This window comes from Nomascus leucogenys, chromosome 3, assembly GCF_006542625.1.
Source record: "Nomascus leucogenys isolate Asia chromosome 3, Asia_NLE_v1, whole genome shotgun sequence".
In the NCBI taxonomy this organism is placed as follows: domain Eukaryota; kingdom Metazoa; phylum Chordata; class Mammalia; order Primates; family Hylobatidae; genus Nomascus; species Nomascus leucogenys.
This window is the reverse complement of record NC_044383.1, coordinates 29,612,419-29,629,503: the sequence shown is the minus strand read 5'-3', so window position 1 is coordinate 29,629,503 and position 17,085 is coordinate 29,612,419. Positions and strand designations below refer to the sequence as shown.

The 17,085-nt window shown below is 35.5% G+C and overlaps 1 protein-coding gene across 2 annotated transcripts in view; it reads left to right on the top strand.

The window, feature by feature from the left end:
• The window catches only part of SLK (STE20 like kinase), a 65,327-nt gene that overhangs the window by 39,011 nt on the left and 9,231 nt on the right, over nucleotides 1-17,085 (top strand). The window contains exons 8-13 of one of the 2 annotated variants that reach the window (XM_012505754.2): nucleotides 1,416-1,544; nucleotides 2,148-3,506; nucleotides 5,546-5,676; nucleotides 5,897-6,020; nucleotides 8,120-8,299; nucleotides 10,744-10,836. In XM_012505754.2, the coding sequence (XP_012361208.2) occupies nucleotides 1,416-1,544; nucleotides 2,148-3,506; nucleotides 5,546-5,676; nucleotides 5,897-6,020; nucleotides 8,120-8,299; nucleotides 10,744-10,836 (2,016 nt within the window). The remainder of the gene's footprint in view (nucleotides 1-1,415; nucleotides 1,545-2,147; nucleotides 3,507-5,545; nucleotides 5,677-5,896; nucleotides 6,021-8,119; nucleotides 8,300-10,743; nucleotides 10,837-17,085) is intronic. The other variant, XM_030807409.1, reaches the window with a different exon arrangement.

Below are 17,085 nucleotides of genomic sequence, written 5' to 3'. Positions count from 1 at the left end.
GCTTTCTTTCCACTTAAGTTTTCTTGTGGAGAGTCAAAATGGCAGTAGTTAACATTTGCTTTACAAAATAAATGTTGCTGTTACCATCAGGCATTTAGCTTAAACGTTATTCCTCCTGTGCTTTTTTGATTCATTTTAATTATGTTCTTTTCATTTTGGTAGTTATTTCCATTATGTCTCTCCAATTACTAGAAAGCAAGCTCCTTGGGGACAGGGGCCGTGAACTAATTAATTAAAAAATGTCTTACAGTGAGGGTAAATAGTAAATATTGTTGACTTAAAAAAAAATGTTGTCAGTGATCGGGTAAATTTAATTTTGCTTTATAGAAGGACTACTTGTAATATATTAAATAAAAAATCGTCAATTTTATAGGTGGGCAAATAAAATGACAAATCTTGAGGCAATTACTGTTAGGTTGAGTTATTATGTAACTCCATCATAGTGTTTTAGGTTGACCTATTTATCTGGGGGAATAAAGCAGGAAAAAATTGCTTTGTTGTGTGCAGCAAGTATAGCCCTGGAACACACTTTCCATTATTATTTTGTTACCCCCACACTTGAAGCCCTTAGTCTGTGACAGACAGTGTTAAATGTTGAGTATACAAAGATGAATAAAATGGCTTCTTATTCTCAAGAATTTTAGAACCATGTCAAAAATACAGGTGTTTGTAGATACTTCTAACAGAATTCTAAAGCTTTTTATAATTTTGAGGCTTTGATAGGGTTTATAGAGATGGTTACTTTTTAAGAAGTAATAATGAGGCCAGGTGTAGTGGCTCATGCCTGTAATCCCAGCACTTTGGGAGGCTGAGGCGGGTGGATCATCTGAGGTCAGGAGTTCCAGACGAGCCTGGCCAATATAGTGAAACCCTGTCTCTACTAAAAATACAAAAAATCAGCCGGGCATGGTGGCACATGCCTGTAATCTTAGCTACTTGGGAGGCTGAGGCAGGAGAATCACTTGAACCTGGGAGATGGAGATTGCAGTGAGCCGAAATCGTGCCACTGCACTCTAGCCTGAGTGATAGAGTGAGATTCCATCTCAAAAAAAAAAAAAAAGTAATAATGTAGTGACCTGACGCTTGCTTTAAATTTCAATTAAAATTTTTTATTACAAAATTTTCAAACATACAGAAAGTACATGTACCTACTACCCAGATTTTTGACAAATTTGCATTTTTGACAAATTTGCTTCAGATTCTTAAAAATGTACAGATCCAGTTGTGGCAGTCCCTGCTTTTGCTCAAGCCCCCTCCCCTCTTTCTTTCTCAGATGTAGCATTATCTGAAGTTGTCTGTCATTTTCCTGCCCACATGTTCATATTTTTACCACATAAGAATGTGTGTTGTGTGTGTTTGAAACTTAGTTTAGTAGTATTCCAGTTGTTGAGTATGTTCTTTTTAATGATCAACAGCATCCCTTTGTTACTATTGATTCCAACAAACCCATCCGAGAATTGATTGCAGAGGCAAAGGCTGAAGTAACAGAAGAAGTTGAAGATGGCAAAGAGGAAGATGAAGAGGAGGAAACAGAAAATTCTCTGGTCAGTATTTAGGAAAGAAATTTCATTTAGTGAATTTTTTGAGGTGGGTTTTGAGGTGTAGTTGTACCTATATCTAAGGATTGATGGGTGGCAATGCAAAACCTTTAAATTTAGACCTGAAGATTAGTGGCAAGATTGCTCCTTGCTGCACATTTTTGTTGCATTTCCTTTTTTTTTTTGAGATGGAGTCTCACTCTGTTGCCCAGGTTGGAGTGCAGTGGTCACTGCAACCTCCTCCCAGTTTCAAGTGATTCTTGTGCCTCAGCCTCCCGAGTAGCTGGGACTACAGGTGTGCACCACCACGCCCAACTAATTTTTATATTTTTAGTAGAGATGGGGTTTCATCATGTTGGCCAGGCTAGTCTCGAACTCCTGACCTCAAGTGATCTGCCCTCCTCAGTCTCCCAAGGTGCTGGGATTACAGGTGTGCGCCACTGCACCCGGCCCATTTTTGTTATATTTCTTATGAGAAGAATTGTTAATTCTTTAAATTCAGCAACATTTACTGAATAAAGATCTGAAATCACTGTATGTCTGTAAACATTGTTTTGGTTACTCTTAAGGTCATGTTTTAACACTAAAAATATATTAAATCTTTTTTAGCCAATACCTGCAAGTAAGCGTGCATCTTCTGACCTTAGTATCGCCAGCTCTGAAGAAGATAAACTTTCACAAAATGCTTGTATTTTGGAATCTGTCTCAGAAAAAACAGAACGTAGTAACTCTGAAGATAAACTCAACAGCAAAATTCTTAATGAAAAGCCCACCACTGATGAACCTGAAAAGGCTGTGGAGGATATTAATGAACATATTACCGATGCTCAGTTAGAAGCAGTGACTGAACTCCATGACAGAACAGCAGTAATCAAGGAGAATGAGAGAGAGGAGAAGAGGCCCAAGCTTGAAAATCTGCCTGACACAGAAGACCAAGAAACTGTGGACATTAATTCAGTCAGTGAAGGAAAAGAGAATAATATAATGATAACCTTAGAAACAAATATTGAACATAATCTAAAATCTGAGGAAGAAAAGGATCAGGAAAAGCAACAGATGTTTGAAAATAAGCTTATAAAATCTGAAGAAATTAAAGATACTATTTTGCAAACAGTAGATTTAGTTTCTCAAGAGACTGGAGAAAAAGAGGCAAATATTCAGGCAGTTGATAATGAAGTTGGGCTTAGAAAGGAAGACACCCAAGAGAAATTGGGGGAAGACGACAAAACTCAAAAAGATGCGATCAGCAATACAAGTGATGTGATAGGAACATACAAGGCAGCAGATGTGGCTCAGAAAGCGGATGAAGACAGTGCTGAGGATACGCAGAGTAATGATGGGAAAGAAGTGGTTGAAGTAGGCCAGAAATTAATTAATAAGCCCATGGTGGGTCCTGAGGCTGGTGGTACTAAGGAAGTTCCTATTAAAGAAATAGTTGAAATGAGTGAAATAGAAGAAGGTAAAAATAAGGAACAAGTAATAAACAGTTCAGAGAACATAATGGATATCAATGAGGAACCAGGAACAACTGAAGTTGAAGAAATCACTGAGTCAAGTAGCACTGAAGAAATGGAGGTCAGAAGTGTGGTGGCTGATACTGACCAAAAGGCTTTAGGAAGTGAAGTTCAGGATGCTTCTAAAGTCACTGCTCAGACAGATAAAGAGAAAAAAGAAATTCCGGTGTCGATTAAAAAAGAGCCTCAAGTTAATGCAGTTTCACAGCCCACTGAACCTCAGCCTGTTCTAATACCCAGTATTAATATCAACTCTGACAGTGGAGAAAATAAAGAAGAAATAGGTTCTTTATCAAAAACTGAAACTATTCTGCCACCAGAATCTGAGAATCCAAAGGAAAATGATAATGATTCAGGCACTGGTTCCACTGCTGATACTAGCAGTATTGACTTGAATTTATCCATCTCTAGCTTTCTAAGTAAAACTAAAGACAGTGGATCGATATCTTTACAAGTAAGTGTACATGAGTCATTGTTTGGGATTTCCTTTGTCATTTTCTCATTTCAGAGTTTATGTGAAATTGATGTCTTGAAGATAAAACAGCATTAAATCAATGTAGTATTAACCACATAAATTCTTACAGCCTATGAAAGCAATTAAAAAGAACTAAGGAGATTGTGGATGTAATCTTTAAATTTTGTGGTAGGATCTACCTATTTTTGCAGACCTGATGCAGATAAACAGTGTAATATGGTTGCTTGGTGTGATTAGGTTCCTTTATTGGACATATCTAGATGCAACATTAGCAAGAATCAACAATATATAAGAGAATTAGAACCTGAAAGAATGATCTCTTTTAAGCACATTTAGGGTGTAAACAATCCTTGATTTAACATTGTCCCATACAGTCACAGACATTGCTACTGCCATGAGAACCACTGTGGGGAAAACAGAACAAACACTAAAGCCCAGAACACTTGGAGCTTTGAGTGTAATTCTCAAATTTTAGTGTGCTTAGGAGTTACTAGCGGCTATGTGGAAGTCTGGAGTGGGTCCCAAGAATCAGTATTTGTAAAAAAAGAGCCCACAGAGTTCTGATGCAGGTGATCCATGGGCTGCCCCTTGGAAAACACTTCCTAGACCCTCTGGGTTGATAGTAGCAGGAGAGAAGACAGAAAAACAGGAACAACCTAGGAAAACTGACGTAGATGGATCTCTAGGGCATGAGTGATTAGTCTGCCTATCTGCCCCAAATTGTTAACATGTATTCCTAGGATTTTCTTCTTTTTTCAGTTTACTTTCTTTCACTGACTAAAATAACTACCACTCTGAAATTCATTCACTGACTTAATAGCCTCTTTTAAAAATGCAAATAACTTGTATAAGAATGAAGGAGATATTAATTACTGAACTTTTAGTAGCAGCTAAAGAAATGTGAAGTTTGGAGGTTAAGGTGTAGATAGGTGTATTTTTTGGAGTGTGCCAACTTTAGATTTTAGAGGAATGCTGGGTAGGGTACCGTAGTCCTGGACTCTGGAAGAAGAGCATGAGGATCCTGGAACCTTGGAGAAGAGAACAGTAAGAGGAGAGGATGCAGAAAGGTGATTGGAAGGTGCCAAAGAGAAACTATTTAAAATTCGGATGCATTTTGAATTTAGCATTTTCACATTCCATTTTTGCTCCCTCTGCCTTCTAACCCTTTCTTCTATATCAACACCCAGTAAGTATCTGCCCTGAACACTTAATTTGTTTACCAAAATGTATTTGTAGGAGTCTTATACATCTGTTATTTCTGTTTGCATTTAAATGTTTTTGGATACCAGTTGAGGAATGAAGAGTTTAGTCTTGATAAAGAATTTTAGGCCATAGCTAGCAGCCAAATCTGGTACTTTTGGGATGCAGTAGAGGCACTGTCTTTCTAGTAACCCTAAAATCATACGTATATCTTTGGCCCTGAGATGGAAGGAGGAGGGGCTGTTGATATTATTGTTACTGATAACTAGATTTTGATTCCCAGTGCTGGCAGCGTTTAAAAATTCCTTGAGAGCTTTTTCAAAAAAAATCGATTTCCAGCTACCCTTAGACCTGTCAATTTAGATTTTTTTAAGAGATGGGCCCCACAAATTCATTTTTAATTGTTTTGTCAGTGAAAGGACAGATACCTGTCAGATACCTCTCAGCAGAGGTATCTGAGAAACTACAAAGTGAAAAGATGAAAAAAAAGGATAACATGTAGAAGTTCTACTGATTAGCTCTTATCACTTATGCCTAATTATAATGTGTCATAAAAGCTATACATGAACATGATCAAAATGCATACTTTGAAAAAATTTGATTTCATCTGTAAAGACGTGTAAGTCAGATGACGTTTAAGGTGTTATAACTGGTTCCACAAATGAGTCTATTGCTTTATTAATACTTTCTATGTGTAGTCTGCATGCCTGTTCAGTTGTTTTGTTTTAAAAAAGTAAGAAATTTTAAAAGAAGGAGAAAATGTTTTCTACCTCCAGTATTCCCTGTACAAAGTCTAACTAAAATAAAATCTCACTCAGGAAACAAGAAGACAAAAGAAAACATTGAAGAAAACACGCAAATTTATTGTTGATGGTGTAGAAGTGAGTGTAACAACATCAAAGATAGTTACAGATAGTGATTCCAAAACTGAAGAATTGAGGTTTCTTAGGTGAGTAGAGAAACAACGTAATTAAAACTGGTTTGTGACTTCTTTTCAGTCTCTGAAAAGTCAGAAGAATAGAGAAACAAGGGTAAATTATTGGCTAATTTTTTTTTATTCTTTTACTACCGTTCCACTTGAAAGAAAATTTTTAAAACTTAAAAAAAAAACGTATTTCAGAAGTGTAATTTTTGCTGTTTTCTCTGTCATTACCATTAACTTTTATCAGACGTCAGGAACTTCGGGAATTAAGATTTCTTCAGAAAGAAGAGCAAAGAGCCCAACAACAGCTCAATAGCAAACTACAGCAACAACGAGAACAAATTTTCCGGCGCTTTGAGCAGGAAATGATGGTAAAGTCTGATTGTTACACCATTTTATATCATTTTGTGTTAATAATGACATTTAGTGCATTAAAAACAAACAGACAAAAAAAACCAGGTTATAGAACTTGTTCTCTGATTGCCAGATTTCTCTAGCTTTGGGATTTATTTCTGGCATTTTTATCCTTTTGGTGCTGGATGCCTTTTATTGATTTATTCTTTTTTCTTGAAAGGATTTTCTATCCCAGTCTGTGTTTCTATCCCAGTTTATGGTGTGATGGGTTGTTTTATTTTTCTCTCATGAAAACTTAAAATCATGAAGCCAGTAAAGTTCCTAGATTTGCCTATTGCTGGATAATTTTTCAGTGCTCTAATTCCATCTTTCAGATTTGGAATCCAAGATTTTAAGCCAGTTTAGAGCAACTGCCTTCAAACCTAGCCGAGCAGTAGGACTCCTCAGGGGCTTTTAAAAAATGTGCTTTATTCTCTGGCTTCTACAGTTAAGACTCCACATCTCTATTTCCTGCTGCTAGAGGAAATAGTGCTGACTAGTCCTGGGTAGCTGTCACTGAGTCCTTCTGTTTTTGCCTTGTGTCCAAAGTTGGAAAAGGAATTAGTAATGTAATATAAAATTTTTGTAATTTATGTTGACTATCTGCCTTAATGTAGGTTAAAAAAAGTATCATTTGAAATGTTATAGTACTCATGTTTTGAATATAGTCCTTGTGTTGACTTGTAATTTTAATTGATAAAGATTGTTTTGTGTGAACTGTGGATTGTTGATTACATGAGTTGGATCATAACTGAGATTTCGTAAGAAAATAGTGAACTTTTGTTCTCATTGAGTATTTTTATAGTACTTATACTGTTTTCCAAAACCTTATAAAATCTGTATTTCTCTCCCCCACACTTTCTAAAAGGTTTTACTTTTCAATTTTTTTAAAAAGAAAACATCCATTACAAATAAGTAACTATACCTGTATTCATAAACAGTGTTACTGTGTGTTATATAAACAGGAGTCTTGTTGCAAGAGTAGATTTATAATTCCAAAAGATCTGTTCCAATAGAATAAGATGTTTATTTTAAGAATCTTGGCTGGGCGTGGTATCTCACGCTTGTAATCCCAGCACTTTCGGAGGCCGAGGCAGGCGGATCACGAGGTCAGGAGATCGAGACCACAGTGAAACCCCGTCTCTACTAAAAATACAAAAAATTAGCTGGGCGTGGTGGCGGGCACCTGTAGTCCCAGCTACTCAGAGAGGCTGAGGCAGGAGAATGGCGTGAACCTGGGAGGCGGAGCTTGCAGTGAGCCAAGATTGCGCCACTGCACTCCAGCCTGGGTGACAGAGTGAGACTCCGTCTCAAAAAAAAAAAAAAAAGAATCTTAATGTGGAAGAGTAAATCTGAAAATGACAATCTTATTATTAAATAATGGTGCTATTAATATTTTATTAAAGTAGACTTCAAATAAGCTCTTTGATTTATCAAAAATTTTATTGGATAAATATTGAAATTTTTCTAATTTGCCTTACTACTTCACAACAATTAGCTATTCTTCTGGCTAATCTAAAAACTTTGAACATTCTACCAGTATAATAGAAAACAAATTTTGGGTCGGGCACAGTGCCTTATGCCTGTAATCCCAGCACTTTGGGAGGCCGAGGTGGGCAGATCACTTGAGGCCAGGAGTTCAAGACCAGCCTGGCAAGCATGGTAAAACCCCGTCTCTACTAAAAATACAGAACGATTAGCTAGGCAGGATGTCACAGGCCTGTAATTCCAGCTACTTAGGAGGCTGAGGCATGAGAATTCATTTGAATCTGGGAGGCGGAGGTTGTAGTGAGCAGAGATTGCGCCACTGCACTCCAGCCTGGGTGACAGAGTGAGACCCTATCTCTAATAAATAAATAAAATAGAAAAAAAATTTCCATGTTAGGAAAAAATGAACTCATTTTTTTGAGAATTTTCGTGACATATTTTTAGTGCATTTGACTTTTTCAGTGTTGTGAAGGTTATAGCACATTACTAAATTTAAATACTGGTTATGTACTCTTAGGAAACATCTTTACTATAAGGCGTTAATATGGGTGATGGAAACATTATCATCTTGAGCTATATTGTTTTACAGAGTAAAAAGCGACAGTATGACCAGGAAATTGAGAATCTAGAAAAACAGCAGAAACAGACTATCGAACGCCTGGAACAAGAGCACACAAATCGCTTGCGAGATGAAGCCAAACGCATTAAAGGAGAACAAGAGAAAGAGTTGTCCAAATTTCAGAATATGCTGAAGAACCGAAAGAAGGAGGTAAGTGTAAACTACTGTTTTTAATTACTAAAGTTTTTTTTTTAATTGTTTTAAGACTATCTAAGGAATTAGGAATACTAATAATACTTGAGAGTTAAATAGCACTCATTCATTCTTTCATTCGGTCTTCTCAACAGTCATATAGAGTTGTAATAAGGCCAATCATTATTCCCATTTTACTGCCAAGAAAACTGGAGTAAGAGAGGTTTTAGTGACCTGTTTAAGTTCACCTCAAGAGAGGTTTTAATGACCTGTTCACAGACTACCCCTAAATATCCAGCTAAACCTTGAATCAAGTCTTCAAATTGAGTTTAATCCATCTTCCGGTCTACCATTGTCCTTAATGCAACACATTTAAGTCCTTATATAAAAGTATTTTTTAGAAAACTTACTATGTTGTGTTTGCCAGGGGCAGCAGTGATTCATTTTATTATTTATAAGTTATTTGTCATCTTTAATTCACACTTTTAACGATTTTGTTTGTTGATTAGCTTTATTGCCTTTCATGGATATTGTGCCAAACAAAAGCTGAATAACCTGAAATTTGACATGCTATCTATAACTCATCAAATTGTGAGGTACTTTGAAGAACTAGAAGTGGAACATATCTGTAAAGTCATTTGATTAGAATGAGTTTTTTCATTGTTTCCTGAAACTGTTTCATATTGTTATAGAATCTGTTTGCAGTATAAAAGCTTGTCATTGCTTCAGAAGGAAGATTTACATATTATATTAGCATCTTTTTTTGTCTCAAATTAAAACTAAAAGAGCTTTACATCTAGGTAATTTTCAGAGATAATTTATTAACATTTTCAGTATAGGAAGACGATTTGCCTTTTCATGATATAAAAGACACCAGAGACAATGATTATGATCAATTTTATTAGGGTTGGAACAAACAGAAACCTCAGCCAAACTAATAAATGCATTTTCACTTTTGTTACACATCTCAAATACCCAGATTCATTGACCTTAACTTTTAAATTGAGAAGAAAATTGAATGTCATATTGCTGAATCTTAAGGATTTGCTTTAAAAAGGATAGAGTCAAACATTAATAAATACAGTGATTTTATGATTTCTTTAGATAAAGATGAATGAAATGGTATGTAATTTTATTTGATGTGGCTTCCATTTCTAAAAATCACTATTTTATTACTGTTTCTTATGTTTTATGTAGAATTGCTGTATATACTGTGAGGTATGACATTACTGGGGCTACATGTTAAGTTTCTCACAAGTAGTTTTTGAGATATTCTTTATATCAGTTAAATTTTAAAAATTGTACAGATAAATACGTGGTTTAATCCTAAATATAAAAGTCTCAGTTGTTGTTGTTGTTTGGAGGTAGGAGAGTTTCAGCCACTGAACATGTTTGAGATATGATACGCATATTTTAAATAATTACATTTTTTTTTTCCTTATTGCTAAATTTCTTGCATTTGGGGAGTCTCTTCCTTTTAATGGTGATTTGGTTTCATGAGGGATTACTGATGGGAAATTTTAAATACACGATGTTAAATCAAAATCAGTCTCTTTCACGGACCATCAATAGCATGTGGTGATTTGGAATCTGGTTTCTTTTGGTGCTTCTACTTGTAAACACATGATTGTTTTTCATAGTTGGATTACAGATCTATTGTTAGATTGAATATACTTCTAGTATTTTGAAATGATTAAAAGAAGGAGCTCTAAAATGTACTGCATTCTATATTTTATCTGCTATAATAAATCATAGCTTACTAAACTTATTTTTAAGAGTGCTTATATTACCAATTTTTAAGTTGACAGGCTTGGCTTAACTTGTCAGCAAAGGGGAATATTATTCTAATCCTATTCAAGATCATCAGATACATTCATTTTTACCACACCATGTATAAAATGGTGTTATTTATGAAAAAACTTAGTATCCATGTATTTCTCCTTTGTGTATTCTAAGACTTGCTTTCCTTTTTTGTTTTTGGCCTCATTAAGTAGGTTTTATTTAGCATTATTTCTTTAGTATGATCAAGCCAATTATGAAATTTTGCACTTTTATAAATGGCGTTAGCTTTCCTTATGTTCAATATTTCCAACTATGTCAACAGATACATTTATAATTTTATGATCTTTCAACAAGGTCAGTTGAGTTTATCACCTTTAGTTCAGCATCAGTGCTGCAAGTAATTCTTCGCTGGTTGTCTTTGGACCTTTAAGAAAGAGAAGGATACATAGGGTTATTTAGCAACTAATTAACCTTTGTGTGGTATAATGTCCCTTTCTGCACTGAGATTATGCATGTTCTATTCTTTCATTCTTTTTCACCAGACTAACACCTATGCTAATGCATGTTGAAAGGAACTTTTTAACAACTTTAATATTTGATTTGTGGCTTACCTGCTCTCATAAATGCTTGCTGTGGAGAAAGTATTATTTCCCCACCTCCTGCATGCTTATACACTGTAGGTTATAAATGAAGTGGAGAAAGCACCCAAAGAGCTGAGAAAAGAGCTCATGAAACGCAGGAAAGAGGAGCTTGCACAAAGCCAGCATGCTCAGGTAACAGCAGCAGCTTAATGCTACTAAAACCAGAAAGCACCATTTTCTCACAGCTTGATAAACCATGGTTGAAAGGGTAAATTTTAAGTGTTATTATTATGTGATGTTGACTTCTCCCCATTCAAAAACTCCTGGAATCTTCTTTATTTAATACTAAATTCATACTAATGGTGACATTTAAGTTGCTAATATGAAATTAAGTGGAATGTTTGGAAAGTTGACTCCAGATGAAATAAACAAGTATATGAATGTATAATCCACTGTTACCTGATTTTAATCTTGATGGGAGCTTATAGTTTTAAGTAGTAATGCCAATGTTCGATAGAAAACTTTTAGGACATAAAAATAGAGGATGGTATATAAGCTTTGTGCTTACAAAGAGTATGCCCATTAAAACGCTATTATTTCTATAAAGTTCAGTTAGAAGAAATATAGCAAATGGTAACTTTAAATGGTAGTTCAAACATGTATTACTTTTAAGCTTGACAACATAAGCAACTTTAAGACTGGATTTTAAACATTAAGTACCTTGTTTTTCTTTTTGGTTCACAATCCAGCAGTTAAACAGACTATTTTTACCTATATAGAGTTTAAAGCAACCCGATCCAGGTTATGATAAAGTTAAGCCTTGTCATAAGATGGGTGAATTCTTTTTTTTTTTTTTTTTTTTTTTTTTTGTGAATCGGAGTCTTGCTCTGTCTCCAGGCTGGAGTGCAGTGGTGTGATCTCGGCTCACTGCAACCTCCGCCTCCCGGGTTCAAGCAATTCTCCTGCCTCAGCCTCCTGAGTAGCTGGGACTACAGGCATGCGCCACCACGCCAAGCTAATATTTTGTATTTTTAGTAGAGACGGGGTTTCACCAGTTGGTCAGGATGGTCTTGATCTCTTGACCTCGTGATCTGCCCGCCTCAGCCTCCCAAAGTGCTGGGATTACAGGCGTGAGCCACCACCACTGGCTTGGTGAATTCTTTTCAAAATGAGATAAATTAGTATTTTTAACAGAATTTTCTAGAATTATCTCACATGACAAAGTCTTTCATATGAAGGAAGATGAATCTTCTGATTAAATTTATACTAAGCCTGGAGGCAAGGATAAATAAGCTCAATTTTCCCATTACATAAGTCAGTGAAAAGAAGAGATGTGTATCGTGTATTAATTGTTCCTTTGAATTTTCTTTTTAATGTCGTTTTATGTGATTTAACAAGTGGTTCCCAGACTTGTGGATTTTATAGACCTATAAAAAGAAACATAGAAACAATAAAAACCACTGGGGACCATGACATGGGCTACCATTAAAAAAAATTTTTTTTTAATTTTGCTAAGTAAAGATATTTTAAAACTGCCATTTACTTGTCACCAATTTCAAAGGAGAGAATATTTTTAACACCATGAAAAATAAGGAAAATAGAATCTTAGAATTTAAAAATTAAATAAAACTAACTTGTCTGAATAAATTTTGTTTGCTTTTGTTTTTTTCTTGCCATGAGCCATTGAAACATTTTGTCTCGGCCTGGTGTGGGTATTCTTAGTTTAAGGTGGTTAATAGCAAACGCAGCATTTACTATATGTCAGGCATTGTTCTAAATGCTTTATGTGTATGAACTTATTTAATCTGAGTTAATTATCCTTGAGGTAGTCTTATTACCCCCAGTTTACAGTTGAGGGAACTCAAGCACAGGAAGGCTGAGTGACCCTCCCAAGATCACACACCTGGGTAGTGGTAGAGCCAGGATTCTCACCCAGATAAGTTTGGGTACATGTTTCACACACTGATTCGCTGCACCATGCTGCCTCTCATATTTAAGCTACCTACTCGTGCTGCAACTTAAACTCTAGTCAGCTTGACTCTGGTTCTTGGCCATGTCTTGTTACCAAGTGAAGAGGAAGTCCTTGCTGGCCACACATGTACTTTTGGATAATTTGGATTTCAAACCAGATTAGAATAATATGGTTTTTGCCTTATAAAGGAATATAGGCTTTTATTAATTCCAAAAAGGCCATGTATCAAATTCTAAAGTCAAAACTGAGAATTAATGTTGAATGAATTAGATAATACTATGTTTTAATAAGACTTTCTTGGTGATTTTTCATATAATTTTGGGAACAGGCCAGTATTTTGAGAGTAGAGCTGAAAGTAATCATAAATTCCTTCAGTAAATCTAATGAGGAATTTAGTAATCTAACAAATATTAAAAGTATTTCTATCTACTGCTTTAAGCGAAGGTACAAAAGCTTTATAACTTTACAGTCTGTTTCAAACTTTTTTTGAGAATTGATAAGTAATGGTCATACAGTCATGGAGCTAGAACATATTTGATCATTTAAGTCCAGTGGTTTTCAAACTATACAACAGGAACTTTTGACTTTGGAAGAAGCAACTCTGGGAGTCCCTAAGAAGGCAAGGACTCTGGGCTGTGAGCCCCTGCTTCTGCTTCAACTCAAGCAGCACCACTTTTGCTGTGTTTTGTAAACTGGGATTTTTGGGGGTGAGTTTTAAAAAAGGGGGTTCTACTAGCTTAAAAAACAACAGCAACACACTGGAGTTTGGAAACCACTGATCTAGTTCAAATCCTTCATTTTACAGATGAGAAAGAGGTCCCTCTGTTAAGTAACTTGTTCCAGGCCTCAAGAAACTCAACATTTGTATAATTATTCTTTTCATTTACAAAAAGTCATTCAGATATATTCTCACCTGGGAGGTGCATTCTATTCTGATCCACAGGGTGTTGCTCAGATCATGATTCAGTCTTTTCAGTTGTCATCTTGTGCAGTCTTCAACGCCCAAATGCAGGACGTAAGTCCCACGTGCCTGTGGGAGGATGGCTTCTCCTGTTTTACCTGCCTTTTCACATGTGCCTTTTCATTGTTGGCTTCATTTGCCAAAATCTAGATGATTGATACATGATAATGTTTGTAATGACAATAATAGTAATAACCTGACTTTAGAGTACAGTATTCTTCAGAGTTTTCACATTTGATTCTCATTGCCACCACCCTAATACAGGGATGGAGTCATATAACCATTTTACAGATGAAGAAATTGAGGCACAGAAGACTGTGATCTGCCTCAAGTCACATAAGAGATTAACGGTAGAGCTGGAACTAGAGCACTTTTAACACAGTGTTCTGTCTACCCCGCCACAAATTCTAATTTGGGATTTTCATATTTTTCAAGAAAATAAAATATCCTCTGAATAGTATAAGCTTTGCACATGTGAGAAATTGAATGCTGTGATTAGATTTTTATTTTCGTGTGAAGTGACATTTTGATTGCATATATGTTTATGTAGATGTTTTACTTATGGATATGGTCAGAAAAGCCATGTTAAAAGTAGTGATTTTCATTCCATTTAGCTCTATTTTCCATTTATTCAAGTAGTCAATAATGAATAGTGAGTTGCTATTCTCCTTATTGTAGTTTTAAGTTAAGTCGGAAATTCCAAGCTGTATTCTTTCTTGCAGTTTCTGTAGGGAAATAACTAGCTCATTTAACACTGTAATTTTTGTTTGTGAAGTTTGATATATACAACAGGAGCAGATAGAATACAGCTTGATTTCAACCCCTCCTTTTTCCTCTCCTGAAATTAGACTTGTTTTTTATTATTGGCAGCTGTTTGACTTTTTACAGTTTTCTAAGAGAGTAAGTAAAACATTGATTTTTAAAAGGAGAGGGAGAAATTATGAATTACGATCACTTTTCTGATCATTACCATTTTTAGCCTTTCTTTTCATTTAAAATGATCAAATTCTATACAAATAGCCCAATATGTCATAACCCCTTCTTACAGTTTTCTAGACCCCAAAGTTGTATTTTTAATGTTTATAGTTATCTGATTAATATGATAAAACTGTTTATCCGAATTTAAACTTGTACTTTTAAAGGGCACTCATTTTACAATTTGTGTGTTTACTTTAAAAAATGATTTTTGGCCTTAATAGTTTGGGTTCTTTTGTTGTTGTCTTTTATTTGTTAATCCAAGTGATTAAGTTCATCTGTTTTTTTTTTTAAGGTGTGTTTGTGTAATCTTTTTGAAATGTGAGTGCTCTTTTCGTACCTGAAAGTAATTTCTAATTATAAATTCCATTGTGAATGTTACTGTATTTGGCTTTTGAAGTTAGGGAATTTAGTGAATGTGTAATAACATTAACATTTTGTTTGTTTTGAGGTAATATATTGATTAGTGTGTAAGGGACCTTTTCAGATAATTTTTAGCTTTAATATAAAAAATCCTTTATACACTGTCTGACTACATAGTCATCCAGATTCTGCTTTAATTTTTCAAGTCTATAGCTCTGTAAGGCAGCTGGGTTCTTTGCTCACTCTAATTGTTAGGACTTGTATACATTGGACTTATTCTGCCTATCTTCACTTTTACCTGTTGATCCCTGTCTTACTTCTGGAGCCACACAGTGCTAGTTCTGCCTGCTTCAGTATATAAACAGTCATAGCTCTTCTTTACCCTTTATGAGTTAGCTGCTTTAAGGAACACTTCTCTAGTTCTTTCAGGCAGTCATTGTGAAGCGTGGTTTCTGAATCCTTTATTCCCAGCTTTGAGTTTTCTCTGGTTTACTTTTGAACTTTTAAAAATGTGATACTAAGGGAAGGGACCCACTACTCTTTATGTGGACTGAGACCAAGACTGTTGATACTTGGGACCAATTGAGTAGAAGCTCCTTCAAGGCAGAACTCTCTTTTATTAATTTTAGTAACCTTCTAAGTAGTATAGTGCCCACCATTTACTAAGTGCTTAATAGAGGTTTTCTTTGAATTGAACTCTTACCATGTTTAATTTAGACGTAAATACAGTAATATGAACAAAAATTGCATAGATGAGAAATTACATTTACTGTTTTAGTGCTGGCTTATATTTACCTTTTTTATTTTCCCATAAGTATTTATTCACCCCATCCTTTACTTTTGTGTTTGATTTTTTTGTGCCTAAATGTAAGATTTATATTTATGCTAGTTAATTTAGACTCACTGTTTCTGTCTACACAGATTTTTTTTTTAATCCTGTATGCAAACCAATGATAAAAATGTTGAACAAAAGAAAACTCTTTGATATTTTTGCAGGTTACGTTGTTTATTGAACAAGTTTGTATATAGAAATTTTACAATTGAGGCCAGGCGCGGTGGCTCACGCCTGTAATGCCCAACACTTTGGGAGGCCGAGGTGGGTGGATCACAAGGTCAGGAGATCAAGACCATCCTGGCTAGCACGGTGAAACCCTGTTTCTACTAAAAAATACAAAAAATTAGCCGGGCGTGGTGGTGGGCGCCTGTAGTCCCGGCTACTCAGGAGGCTGAGGCAGGAGAATGGCATGAACCCGGGAGGCAGAGCTTGCAGTGAGCCGAGACCACGCCACTGCATTCCAGCCTGGGCGACAGAGCAAGACTTCGTTTCAAAAAAAAAAAAAAAGAAAAAGAAATTTTACAATTGAAATTACAGAAACAGTTTAATTTTGTTACAAATAGTAGGAAAAAGAAAAGCTTGAACAACTTTGTTATAACTACTTAAAAGATAGGCTTGGAGATTTTGCATCTCTTTAAATAAAACTCAGAAGCCCTTATTCTAGATAGTTGAATTTAAATATTCATTGAAAATTTCTTCAATGATAATTGCCTTAATGATAAAGTTTTACAGGTGACTATAGCCAAGTTGGTAATTGCATTTTATAGAGGCATTCGAAATACTATATATGTATTTATGCTAAAATGCAAATGATGATGCAGATGAAACAGCAGCATTTACAACACCAAACTAGTTCACTCTCTGACATGAACTTTGTCACCTCCAGAGATTCAGGATGGTAGCAAGGCAACCATCCTGGGGAGTGGAGTGAGACTTTCTGTGCATTTGAGGAGCTGCCTGGCAGTGATCCAGACCTTGTCAGACTCTAAGGCCTCAAGAATAGTTCCAAAATGCATCTTGGGTTTTGATCTTCTCGAGGACGTGCAAGAGGGGGGATTACAAGTGAAATTCTGCTTCAATTCCAAATTCTGAATCCACACAAAAATTGATTGAATAGTCCTTGAGCCAATCACCACCTGCTGTAACTGCCAAGAGAGGGATGGACAGATCCAAATTTACATTTCTTCAATTTGGATGTTACTCCTTTTCTTCTGTAAATGTATGATTCTAGCAGAAAGACCATAAGTCACTTTAATATTTCCTTTTTTTGCACGATAATTGAAGGGTGTTTTTCTAAAGCAGAAATTTGGCATTCGGGTAGAGAGTATGTACTCA